The sequence below is a fragment of the Oncorhynchus keta genome, chromosome 27, assembly GCF_023373465.1.
Source record: "Oncorhynchus keta strain PuntledgeMale-10-30-2019 chromosome 27, Oket_V2, whole genome shotgun sequence".
In the NCBI taxonomy this organism is placed as follows: domain Eukaryota; kingdom Metazoa; phylum Chordata; class Actinopteri; order Salmoniformes; family Salmonidae; genus Oncorhynchus; species Oncorhynchus keta.
This window is the reverse complement of record NC_068447.1, coordinates 4,534,557-4,549,556: the sequence shown is the minus strand read 5'-3', so window position 1 is coordinate 4,549,556 and position 15,000 is coordinate 4,534,557. Positions and strand designations below refer to the sequence as shown.

Here is a 15,000-nt window from a genome sequence, read left to right as displayed (position 1 = left end):
CTCCATTAATGTCATAGTTCCTCCCCTTCGCGTCCTTGGATAATCCACCCTCGCCGCCGACCATGGCCTAATAGTCCTCACCCAGAACCCCACTGGACTGAGGGGCAGCTCGGGACTGAGGGGCAGCTCGGGACTGAGGGGCAGCTCGGGACTGAGGGGCAGCCCGGGACTGAGAGAAAGCCCAGTACTGAGAGGAAGCCCAGTACTGAGAGGAAGCCTAGTACTGAGAGGAAGCCCAGTACTGAGATGAAGCTCGGGCAGGTAGTAGGCTCCGGTAGATCCTGGCTGGCTGGCGGATCTGGAAGATTCTGGTTGACTAGCAGATCTGGAAGAGACTGGTTGACTGGCAGATCTGGAAGAATCTGGTTGACTGGCAGATCTAGAAGATCATGGCTGACTGGCAGATCTAGCTGCTCTATGCAGACTGACAGCTCTGGCTGCTCCATGCAGGCTGACAGCTCTGGCTGCTCCATGCAGGCTGGCAGCACCTTGCAGACTGGCAGCTCCTTGCAGACTGGCAGCTCCTTGCAGACTGACAGCTCTGGCTGCTCCATGCAGGCTGGCAGCTCCTTGCAGACTGGCAGCTCCTTTCAGACTGACACCTCTTTGCAGACTGGCAGCTCTGGCTGCTTCATACAGACTGACAGCTCTGGCTGCTTCATGCAGACTGACAGCTCTGGCTGCTTCATGCAGACTGACAGCTCAGGCTCCTCCGAACAGGCAGTAGGCTCCGGCAGCGCTGTAGAGGAGGAAGGCTCTAGAAGCGCTGAACAGACAGGAGACTCCAGCAGCGCTGTAGAGGAGGAAGGCTCTGATAGCACTGAACAGGCGGGAGGCTCCGGCAGTGCAGGAGAGGCGAGGCGCACTGTAGGCCTGATGCGTGGTGCTGGAACTGGTGATACTGGGCCGAGGACACGCACAGGAAGCCTGGTGCGGGGAGCTGCCACCGGAGGGCTGGTGTGTGGAGGTGGCACAGGATGGGCTAGACCGTGAAGGCGTTCTGGAGATCTTGAGAGCAGTGTTGGCACAGGACGTGCAAGGCTAGGGATGTGCACAGGAGGCCTGGTGCGTGAGGCTGGCATCAACTTCACCAGCCGACTAACACGCACCTCAGGACGAGTATGGAGCGCTGACCCAGGTGCCATCAAATCCCCGACACGCTCCGTCGGACGAATCTTGTACCTAAAGCACCAAGCTAGCAACTCCCTCATTACTCTCCACTCCACTTTCCCCATTAACTCCTTCACAGTCTCTGCTTCGCTCACCTCTAACACCGGCTCTGGTTCTGGTCTCCTCCTTGGCTCCTCACGATTAACAAGGAGAGTTGGCTCAGGTCTGTCTCCTGAGTCAGCCACTCTCCCTCTGAGGCTCCCCCCAATAAATTTTTGGGGCTGACTCACGGGCTTTCCTCTGCGCCGTCGTGATTGCCTCTCCGACTCCATTCTCCTCGGTAGCCGGGGTTTCACTGTGTATTTCGTGGGTGATTGTTCCTGTCTCTGTGTAGTGTTCACCAGATAGGCTGTAATTAGGTTTCACGTTCCATTTGTTGTTCTTGTATTTATTCAGTTATTTCATGTATCGTCATTTGTTTCATTAAAGACATGAGTAACCACCACGCTGCATTTCGGTCCGACTCTCTTTCGAGAAACGAAGAACGCCGTTACAATATAACTAGATATTGGTATGTTTATAACTAGATATAACTAGATATTGGTATGTATATAACTAGATGTAACTAGATATTGGTATGTATATAACTAGATATAACTAGATATTGGTATGTATATAACTAGATATTGGTAGGTATATAACTAGATATTGGTATGTATATAACTAGATATTGGTAGGTATATAACTAGATATTGGTATGTATATAACTAGATATAACTAGATACTGGTAGGTATATAACTAGATATAACTAGATATTGGTAGGTATATAACTAGATATTGGTATGTATATAACTAGATATTGGTATGTATATAACTAGATATTGGTATGTATATAACTAGATATAACTAGATATTGGTATGTATATAACTAGATATAACTAGATATTGGTAGGTATATAACTAGATATTGGTAGGTTTATAACTAGATATTGGTATGTATATAACTAGATATTGGTATGTATATAACTAGATATTGGTATGTATATAACTAGATATAACTAGATATTGGTAGGTATATAACTAGATATTGGTATGTATATATCTAGATAATGGTATGTATATAACTAGATATAACTAGATATTGGTAGGTTTATAACTAGATATTGGTATGTATATAACTAGATATTGGTATGTATATAACTAGATATTGGTATGTATATAACTAGATATTGGTATGTATATAACTAGATATTGGTATGTATATAACTAGATATTGGTATGTATATAACTAGATATAACTAGATATTGGTAGGTTTATAACTAGATATTGGTATGTATATAACTAGATATTGGTATGTATATAACTAGATATTGGTATGTATATAACTAGATATAACTAGATATTGGTATGTTTATAACTAGATATTGGTATGTATATAACTAGATATTGGTATGTATATAACTAGATATTGGTATGTATATAACTAGATATTGGTATGTATATAACTAGATATTGGTAGGTATATAACTAGATATTGGTATGTATATAACTAGATATTGGTATGTATATAACTAGATATTGGTATGTATATAACTAGATATAACTAGATATTGGTAGGTATATAACTAGATATAACTAGATATTGGTAGGTATATAACTAGATATTGGTAGGTATATAACTAGATATTGGTATGTATATAACTAGATATAACTAGATATTGGTATGTATATAACTAGATATTGGTATGTATATAACTAGATATAACTAGATATTGGTATGTATATAACTAGATATAACTAGATATTGGTATGTATATAACTAGATATTGGTAGGTTTATAACTAGATATTGGTATGTATATAACTAGATATTGGTATGTATATAACTAGATATTGGTATGTATATAACTAGATATAACTAGATATTGGTAGGTATATAACTAGATATTGGTATGTATATAACTAGATATTGGTATGTATATAACTAGATATTGGTAGGTATATAACTAGATATTGGTATGTATATAACTAGATATTGGTATGTATATAACTAGATATTGGTATGTATATAACTAGATATTGGTATGTATATAACTAGATATAACTAGATATTGGTAGGTTTATAACTAGATATTGGTATGTATATAACTAGATATTGGTATGTATATAACTAGATATTGGTAGGTATATAACTAGATATAACTAGATATTGGTATGTATATAACTAGATATTGGTATGTATATAACTAGATATTGGTATGTATATAACTAGATATTGGTATGTATATAACTAGATATTGGTATGTATATAACTAGATATTGGTATGTATATAACTAGATATTGGTATGTATATAACTAGATATTGGTATGTATATAACTAGATATTGGTAGGTATATAACTAGATATTGGTATGTATATAACTAGATATTGGTAGGTATATAACTAGATATTGGTAGGTATATAACTAGATATTGGTATGTATATAACTAGATATAACTAGATATTGGTATGTATATAACTAGATATTGGTATGTATATAACTAGATATTGGTAGGTATATAATAATATAATAAATATAATATATATGCCATTTAGCATACGCTTTTATCCAAAGCGACTTATAGTCATAGTGTGCATACATTCTACGTATGGGTGGTATATCGAACCAGATATTGGTAGCGCCATGCTCTACCAACTGAGCTACAGAAGGACCACATATATATAACTAGATATTGGTAGGTTTATAACTAGATATTGGTATGTATATAACTAGATATTGGTATGTATATAACTAGATATTGGTATGTATATAACTAGATATTGGTATGTATATAACTAGATATAACTAGATATTGGTAGGTATATAACTAGATATTGGTAGGTTTATAACTAGATATTGGTATGCATATAACTAGATAATGGTATGTATATAACTAGATATAACTAGATATTGGTAGGTTTATAACTAGATATTGGTATGTATATAACTAGATAATGGTATGTATATAACTAGATATAACTAGATATTGGTAGGTATATAACTAGATATTGGTATGTATATAACTGGATATAACTAGATAATGGTATGTATATAACTAGATATAACTAGATATTGGTAGGTTTATAACTAGATATTGGTATGTATATAACTAGATATTGGTAGGTATATAACTAGATATTGGTATGTATATAACTAGATATAACTAGATATTGGTATGTATATAACTAGATATAACTAGATATTGGTAGGTATATAACTAGATATTGGTAGGTTTATAACTAGATATTGGTATGTATATAACTAGATATTGGTATGTATATAACTAGATATTGGTAGGTATATAACTAGATATAACTAGATATTGGTAGGTATATAACTAGATATTGGTATGTATATATCTAGATAATGGTATGTATATAACTAGATATAACTAGATATTGGTAGGTTTATAACTAGATATTGGTATGTATATAACTAGATATAACTAGATATTGGTAGGTATATAACTAGATATAACTAGATATTGGTATGTATATAACTAGATATTGGTATGTATATAACTAGATAATGGTATGTATATAACTAGATATAACTAGATATTGGTAGGTTTATAACTAGATATTGGTATGTATATAACTAGATATTGGTATGTATATAACTAGATATTGGTATGTATATAACTAGATATAACTAGATACTGGTATGTATATAACTAGATATTGGTATGTATATAACTAGATATTGGTATGTATATAACTAGATATTGGTATGTATATAACTAGATATTGGTATGTATATAACTAGATATTGGTATGTATATAACTAGATATTGGTATGTATATAACTAGATATTGGTATGTATATAACTAGATATTGGTAGGTATATAACTAGATATTGGTATGTATATAACTAGATATTGGTATGTATATAACTAGATATTGGTATGTATATAACTAGATATTGGTATGTATATAACTAGATATAACTAGATATTGGTATGTATATAACTAGATATTGGTATGTATATAACTAGATATAACTAGATATTGGTATGTATATAACTAGATATAACTAGATATTGGTATGTATATAACTAGATATAACTAGATATTGGTATGTATATAACTAGATATTGGTATGTATATAACTAGATAATGGTATGTATATAACTAGATATAACTAGATATTGGTAGGTATATAACTAGATATTGGTATGTATATAACTAGATATTGGTATGTATATAACTAGATATAACTAGATATTGGTAGGTATATAACTAGATATTGGTAGGTTTATAACTAGATATTGGTATGCATATAACTAGATAATGGTATGTATATAACTAGATATAACTAGATATTGGTAGGTTTATAACTAGATATTGGTATGTATATAACTAGATATTGGTATGTATATAACTAGATATTGGTAGGTATATAACTAGATATAAATAGATACTGGTATGTATATAACTAGATATTGGTATGTATATAACTAGATATTGGTATGTATATAACTAGATATTGGTAGGTATATAACTAGATATTGGTATGTATATAACTAGATATTGGTATGTATATAACTAGATATTGGTATGTATATAACTAGATATTGGTATGTATATAACTAGATATTGGTAGGTATATAACTAGATATTGGTATGTATATAACTAGATATTGGTAGGTATATAACTAGATATTGGTAGGTATATAACTAGATATTGGTATGTATATAACTAGATATAACTAGATATTGGTATGTATATAACTAGATATTGGTAAGTATATAACTAGATATTGGTAGGTATATAATAATATAATAAATATAATATATATGCCATTTAGCAGACGCTTTTATATAGCGACTTACAGTCATGTGTGCATACATTCTACGTATGGGTGGTTGGGATCGAACCCACTACCCTGGCGTTATAAGCGCCATGCTCTACCAACTGAGCTACAGAAGGACCACATATATATAACTAGATATTGGTAGGTTTATAACTAGATATTGGTATGTATATAACTAGATATAACTAGATATTGGTATGTATATAACTAGATATTGGTATGTATATAACTAGATATAACTAGATATTGGTAGGTATATAACTAGATATTGGTATGTATATAACTAGATATTGGTATGTATATAACTAGATATTGGTATGTATATAACTAGATATAACTAGATATTGGTAGGTATATAACTAGATATTGGTATGTATATATCTAGATAATGGTATGTATATAACTAGATATAACTAGATATTGGTAGGTTTATAACTAGATATTGGTATGTATATAACTAGATATTGGTATGTATATAACTAGATATTGGTAGGTATATAACTAGATATTGGTATGTATATAACTAGATATTGGTATGTATATAACTAGATATTGGTATGTATATAACTAGATAATGGTATGTATATAACTAGATATTGGTATGTATATAACTAGATATTGGTAGGTATATAACTAGATATTGGTATGTATATAACTAGATATTGGTATGTATATAACTAGATATTGGTATGTATATAACTAGATATTGGTATGTATATAACTAGATACTGGTATGTATATAACTAGATATAACTAGATATTGGTATGTATATAACTAGATATTGGTATGTATATAACTAGATATAACTAGATATTGGTAGGTATATAACTAGATATTGGTAGGTTTATAACTAGATATTGGTATGCATATAACTAGATAATGGTATGTATATAACTAGATATTGGTATGTATATAACTAGATACTGGTATGTATATAACTAGATATAACTAGATATTGGTATGTATATAACTAGATATAACTAGATATTGGTATGTATATAACTAGATATTGGTATGTATATAACTAGATTATGGTATGTATATAACTAGATATTGGTAGGTATATAACTAGATATTGGTAGGTTTATAACTAGATATTGGTATGTATATAACTAGATATTGGTATGCATATAACTAGATATTGGTATGTATATAACTAGATATAACTAGATACTGGTATGTATATAACTAGATATTGGTATGTATATAACTAGATATTGGTATGCATATAACTAGATATAACTAGATATTGGTAGGTATATAACTAGATATTGGTATGTATATAACTAGATATTGGTAGGTTTATAACTAGATATTGGTAGGTATATAACTAGATATTGGTAGGTATATAACTAGATATTGGTATGTATATAACTAGATATAACTAGATATTGGTATGTATATAACTAGATATTGGTATGTATATAACTAGATATTGGTAGGTATATAACTAGATATTGGTATGTATATAACTAGATATTGGTATGTATATAACTAGATATTGGTAGGTATATAACTAGATATTGGTATGTATATAACTAGATATTTGTATGTATATAACTAGATATAACTAGATATTGGTAGGTATATAACTAGATATAACTAGATATTGGTATGTATATAACTAGATATTGGTAGGTATATAACTAGATATAACTAGATATTGGTAGGTATATAACTAGATATAACTAGATATTGGTAAGTATATAACTAGATATTGGTAGGTATATAACTAGATATTGGTATGTATATAACTAGATATTGGTAGGTATATAACTAGATATAACTAGATATTGGTAGGTATATAACTAGATATAACTAGATATTGGTAAGTATATAACTAGATATTGGTATGTATATAACTAGATATAACTAGATATTGGTAGGTATATAACTAGATATAACTAGATATTGGTATGTATATAACTAGATATTGGTAGGTATATAACTAGATATTGGTATGTATATAACTAGATATTGGTATGTATATAACTAGATATTGGTAGGTATATAACTAGATATTGGTATGTATATAACTAGATATAACTAGATATTGGTATGTATATAACTAGATATAACTAGATATTGGTAGGTATATAACTAGATATTGGTATGTATATAACTAGATATTGGTAGGTATATAACTAGATATTGGTAGGTATATAACTAGATATTGGTATGTATATAACTAGATATTGGTATGTATATAACTAGATATAACTAGATATTGGTATGTATATAACTAGATATTGGTATGTATATAACTAGATATTGGTATGTATATAACTAGATATTGGTAGGTATATAACTAGATATTGGTATGTATATAACTAGATATTGGTATGTATATAACTAGATATTGGTATGTATATAACTAGATATTGGTATGTATATAACTAGATATTGGTATGTATATAACTAGATATAACTAGATATTGGTAGGTATATAACTAGATATTGGTATGTATATAACTAGATATAACTAGATATTGGTATGTATATAACTAGATATTGGTATGTATATAACTAGATATTGGTAGGTATATAACTAGATATAACTAGATATTGGTATGTATATAACTAGATATTGGTATGTATATAACTAGATATTGGTATGTATATAACTAGATATTGGTATGTATATAACTAGATATTGGTATGTATATAACTAGATATTGGTATGTATATAACTAGATATTGGTATGTATATAACTAGATATTGGTATGTATATAACTAGATATTGGTATGTATATAACTAGATATTGGTATGTATATAACTAGATATTGGTATGTATATAACTAGATATTGGTATGTATATAACTAGATATTGGTAGGTATATAACTAGATATTGGTATGCATATAACTAGATATTGGTATGCATATAACTAGATATTGGTATGTATATAACTAGATATTGGTATGTATATAACTAGATATTGGTAGGTATATAACTAGATATTGGTATGTATATAACTAGATATTGGTATGTATATAACTAGATATTGTATGTATATAACTCACTGGGGTTAAGTATTGGTATGATGGTGAGTCTGAGTGTGTTTCCGGCCCGTCTCAGTATCTGTGCCAGGTCTCTGTGAGGCAGGGTGACAACGGACCGCCCCTCCACTGCCTCTAGCTGGTCACCCGGCTGGATCTGACCTGACCGGGCCGCAGGGCTGCCCCGACGCACAGTCACAAACCTGTGGGACAGCATGGGCGAGGCTGGAGAGAGGCAGACAGAGATGGAGAGAGAGAGGCAGACAGAGAGGTAGACAGAGAGGTAGACAGAGAGGCAGACAGAGAGGCAGACAGAGAGGCAGACAGAGAGGCAGACAGAGAGGGAGACAGAGAGGAAGAGAGGGAGGCAGACAGAGAGGCAGACAGAGAGGCAGACAGAGAGGCAGACAGAGAGGGAGACAGAGAGGAAGAGAGGGAGGCAGACAGAGAGGCAGACAGAGAGGCAGACAGAGAGGCAGACAGAGAGGAAGAGAGAGAGGCAGACAGAGAGGCAGACAGAGAGGCAGACAGAGAGGCAGACAGAGAGGCAGACAGAGAGGCAGACAGAGAGGCAGACAGAGAGGCAGACAGAGAGGCAGACAGAGAGGCAGACAGAGAGGCAGACAGAGAGGAAGAGAGAGAGGCAGACAGAGAGGCAGACAGAGAGGCAGACAGAGAGGCAGACAGAGAGGAAGAGAGAGGGGCAGACAGAGAGGCAGACAGAGAGGCAGACAGAGAGGCAGACAGAGAGGCAGACAGAGAGGCACACAGAGAGGCAGACAGAGAGGAAGACAGAGAGGCAGACAGAGAGGCAGACAGAGAGGTAGACAGAGAGGCAGACAGAGAGGAATAGAGAGAGGAAGAGAGAGAGGCAGACAGAGAGGCAGACAGAGAGGCAGACAGAGAGGCAGACAGAGAGGTAGACAGAGAGGCAGACAGAGAGGAAGAGAGAGAGGAAGAGAGAGAGGCAGACAGAGAGGCAGACAGAGAGGCAGACAGAGAGGTAGACAGAGAGGCAGACAGAGAGGCAGACAGAGAGGCACACAGAGAGGCAGACAGAGAGGCAGACAGAGAGGCAGACAGAGAAGGCAGACAGAGAGGTAGACAGAGAGGCAGACAGAGAGGAAGAGAGAGAGGAAGAGAGAGAGGCAGACAGAGAGGCATACAGAGAGGTAGACAGAGAGGCAGACAGAGAGGAAGAGAGAGAGGAAGAGAGAGAGGCAGACAGAGAGGCAGACAGAGAGGCAGACAGAGAGGCAGACAGAGAGGTAGACAGAGAGGCAGACAGAGAGGCAGACAGAGAGGCAGACAGAGAGGCAGACAGAGAGGCAGACAGAGAAGAAGAGAGAGAGGCAGACAGAGAGGCAGACAGAGAGGCAGACAGAGAGGCAGACAGAGGCAGACAGAGAGGCAGACAGAGAGGCAGACAGAGAGGCAGACAGAGAGGCAGACAGAGAGGCAGACAGAGAGGCAGACAGAGAGGCAGACAGAGAGGCAGACAGAGAGGCAGACAGAGAGGCAGACAGAGAGGAAGAGAGAGAGGCAGACAGAGAGGCAGACAGAGAGGCAGACAGAGAGGCAGACAGAGAGGCAGACAGAGAGGCAGACAGAGAGGCAGACAGAGAGGCAGACAGAGAGGCAGACAGAGAGGCAGAGAGAGAGGCAGACAGAGAGGCAGACAGAGAGGAAGAGAGAGAGGCAGACAGAGAGGCAGACAGAGAGGCAGACAGAGAGGCAGACAGAGAGGCAGACAGAGAGGCAGACAGAGAGGCAGACAGAGAGGCAGACAGAGAGGCAGACAGAGAGGCAGACAGAGAGGAAGACAGAGAGGCAGACAGAGAGGCAGACAGAGAGGCAGACAGAGAGGCAGACAGAGAGGCAGACAGAGAGGCAGACAGAGAGGCAGACAGAGAGGCAGACAGAGAGGCAGACAGAGAGGCAGACAGAGAGGCAGACAGAGAGGCAGACAGAGAGAGGGAGTTTAATCAGTACTGTCAGTCGTTAACCGTGTTAACCGGTGAAGAGTTACGGTATGGTATGGTACTATGGAGTAGTACAGTATATCAATAACTCTGTTTCTCTCTAGGTATCAGGAAGGACATGTAAACATAATGAAGGAAAAAGTATGAAAACTGATGCAGTCACTACTGTAGTGACTCTGGATAAGAGAGTCTGTTAAATGACTCACTACTGTAGTGGCTATGGATAAGAGAGTCTGTTAAATGACTCACTACTGTAGTGACTCTGGATAAGAGAGTCTGCTAAATGACTCACTAGTGTAGTGACTCTGGATAAGAGAGTCTGTTAAATGACTCACTACTGTAGTGACTCTGGATAAGAGAGTCTGCTAAATGACTCACTACTGTATTGACTCTGGATAAGAGAGTCTGCTAAATGACTCACTGCTGTATTGACTCTGGATAAGAGAGTCTGCTAAATGACTCACTACTGTAGTGACTCTGGATCAGAGAGTCTGTTAAATGACTCACTACTGTAGTCACTCTGGATCAGAGAGTCTGCTAAATGACTCACTACTGTAGTGACTCTGGATCAGAGAGTCTGCTAAATGACTCACTACTGTAGTGACTCTGGATCAGAGAGTCTGCTAAATGACTCACTACTGTAGTGACTCTGGATCAGTAAGTCTGCTAAATGACTCACTACTGTAGTGACTCTGGATCAGAGAGTCTGCTAAATGACTCACTACTGTAGTGACTCTGGATCAGAGAGTCTGCTAAATGACTCACTACTGTAGTGACTCTGGATCAGAGAGTCTGTTAAATGACTCACTACTGTAGTGACTCTGGAAAAGAGAGTCTGCTAAATGACTCACTACTGTAGTGACTCTGGAAAAGAGAGTCTGTTAAATGACTCACTACTGTAGTGACTCTGGATCAGAGAGTCTGCTAAATGACTCACTACCGTAGTGACTCTGGATAAGAGAGTCTGCTTAATGACTCACTAGTGTAGTTACTCTGGATCAGAGAGTCTGCTAAATGACTCACTACTGTAGTGACTCTGGATCAGAGAGTCTGCTTAATGACTCACTAGTGTAGTAACTCTGGAAAAGAGAGTCTGCTTAATGACTCACTACTGTAGTGACTCTGGATCAGAGAGTCTGCTAAATGACTCACTACTGTAGTGACTCTGGATCAGAGAGTCTGCTAAATGACTCACTACTGTAGTGACTCTGGATAAGAGAGTCTGTTAAATGACTCACTACTGTAGTGACTCTGGAAAAGAGAGTCTGCTAAATGACTCACTACTGTAGTGACTCTGGAAAAGAGAGTCTGCTAAATGACTCACTACTGTAGTTGCTCTGGATAAGAGAGTCTGTTAAATGACTCACTGCTGTAGTGGCTCTGGATCAGAGAGTCTGCTAAATGACTCACTACTGTAGTGACTCTGGAAAAGAGAGTCTGTTAAATGACTCACTACTGTAGTGACTCTGGATAAGAGAGTCTGCTTAATGACTCACTAGTGTAGTAACTCTGGAAAAGAGAGTCTGCTTAATGACTCACTACTGTAGTGACTCTGGATAAGAGAGTCTGTTAAATGACTCACTACTGTAGTGACTCTGGAAAAGAGAGTCTGCTAAATGACTCACTACTGTAGTGACTCTGGAAAAGAGAGTCTGTTAAATGACTCACTACTGTAGTGACTCTGGATCAGAGAGTCTGCTAAATGACTCACTACCGTAGTGACTCTGGATAAGAGAGTCTGCTTAATGACTCACTAGTGTAGTTACTCTGGATCAGAGAGTCTGCTAAATGACTCACTACTGTAGTGACTCTGGATCAGAGAGTCTGCTTAATGACTCACTAGTGTAGTAACTCTGGAAAGAGAGTCTGCTTAATGACTCACTACTGTAGTGACTCTGGATCAGAGAGTCTGCTAAATGACTCACTACTGTAGTGACTCTGGATCAGAGAGTCTGCTAAATGACTCACTACTGTAGTGACTCTGGATAAGAGAGTCTGTTAAATGACTCACTACTGTAGTGACTCTGGAAAAGAGAGTCTGCTAAATGACTCACTACTGTAGTGACTCTGGAAAAGAGAGTCTGTTAAATGACTCACTACTGTAGTGACTCTGGATCAGAGAGTCTGCTAAATGACTCACTACTGTAGTGACTCTGGATAAGAGAGTCTGCTTAATGACTCACTACTGTAGTGACTCTGGAAAAGAGAGTCTGTTAAATGACTCACTACTGTAGTGACTCTGGATCAGAGAGTCTGCTAAATGACTCACTACTGTAGTGACTCTGGATAAGAGAGTCTGCTTAATGACTCACTAGTGTAGTTACTCTGGAAAAGAGAGTCTGCTAAATGACTCACTACTGTAGTGACTCTGGATCAGAGAGTCTGCTAAATGACTCACTACTGTAGTGACTCTGGATCAGAGAGTCTGCTAAATGACTCACTACTGTAATGGCTCTGGATAAGGGTTATATATGGGTTTGATACAGGAGCAGGGAGGTTCTAGAATAGTGACAGGGTTCTATCTGGATTACAGACTGGAGCAGGAGAGGTTCTAGAATAGAGACAGGGTTCTATCTGGGTTACAGGATGGAGCAGGGGAGGTTCTAGAATAGAGACAGGGTTCTATCTGGGTTACAGGATGGAGCAGGGAGGTTCTAGAATAGAGACAGGGTTCTAACTGGGTTACAGACTCTAGCAGGGAGGTTCTAGAATAGAGACAGGAGACAGGGTTCTATCTGGGTTACAGACTGGAGCAGGGGACAACAGTAAATACCCTAGCTTGTATCTCTCCTCCTCTAACAGTAAATAACCTAGCTTGTATCTCTCCTCCTCTAACAGTAAATAACCTAGCTTGTATCTCTCCTCCTCTAACAGTAAATAACCTAGCTTGTATCTCTACTCCTCTAACAGTAAATAACCTAGCTTGTATCTCTACTCCTCTAACAGTAAATAACCTAGCTTGTATCTCTACTCCTCTAACAGTAAATACCTAGCTTGTATCTCTACTCCTCTAACAGTAAATAACCTAGCTTGTATCTCTACTCCTCTAACAGTAAATAACCTAGCTTGTATCTCTCCTCCTCTAACAGTAAATAACCTAGCTTGTATCTCTACTCCTCTAACAGTAAATAACCTAGCTTGTATCTCTACTCCTCTAACAGTAAATGACCTAGCTTGTATCTCTACTCCTCTAACAGTAAATAACCTAGCTTGTATCTCTACTCCACTAACAGTAAATAACCTAGCTTGTATCTCTACTCCTCTAACAGTAAATAACCTAGCTTGTATCTCTACTCCTCTAACAGTAAATAACCTAGCTTGTATCTCTACTCCTCTAACAGTACATTACCTAGCTTGAATCTCTACTCCTCTAACAGTAAATAACCTAGCTTGTATCTCTACTCATCTAACAGTAAATAACCTAGCTTGTATCTCTACTCCTCTAACAGTAAATAACCTAGCTTGTATCTCTACTCCTCTAACAGTAAATAACCTAGCTTGTATCTCTACTCCTCTAACAGTAAATAACCTAGCTTGTATCTCTACTCCTCTAACAGTAAATAACCTAGCTTGTATCTCTACTCCTCTAACAGTAAATAACCTAGCTTGTATCTCTACTCCTCTAACAGTAAATAACCTAGCTTGTATCTCTACTCCTCTAACAGTAAATAACCTAGCTTGTATCTCTACTCCTCTAACAGTAAATAACCTAGCTTGTATCTCTACTCCTCTAACAGTAAATAACCTAGCTTGTATCTCTACTCCTCTAACAGTAAATAACCTAGCTTGTATCTCTACTCCTCTAATAGTAAATACCCTAGCTTGTATCTCTACTCCTCTAACAGTAAATAACCTAGCTTGTATCTCTACTCCTCTAACAGTAAATAACCTAGCTTGTATCTCTACTCCTCTAACAGTAAATAACCTAGCTTGTATCTCTACTCCTCTAACAGTAAATAACCTAGCTTGTATCTCTACTCCTCTAACAGTAAATACCCTAGCTTGTATCTCTACTCCTCTAACAGTAAATAACCTAGCTTGTATCTCTAC

At 36.6% G+C, this 15,000-nt stretch overlaps 1 protein-coding gene across 2 annotated transcripts in view; it reads right to left on the bottom strand.

The window, feature by feature from the left end:
* Positions 1-15,000, bottom strand: part of LOC118382142 (uncharacterized) — an 80,117-nt gene that overhangs the window by 9,019 nt on the left and 56,098 nt on the right. For both annotated transcript variants that reach the window (XM_052481299.1, XM_052481300.1), the window contains exon 7: positions 8,993-9,193. In XM_052481299.1, coding sequence (XP_052337259.1) covers positions 8,993-9,193 — 201 coding nt within the window. The remainder of the gene's footprint in view (positions 1-8,992; positions 9,194-15,000) is intronic.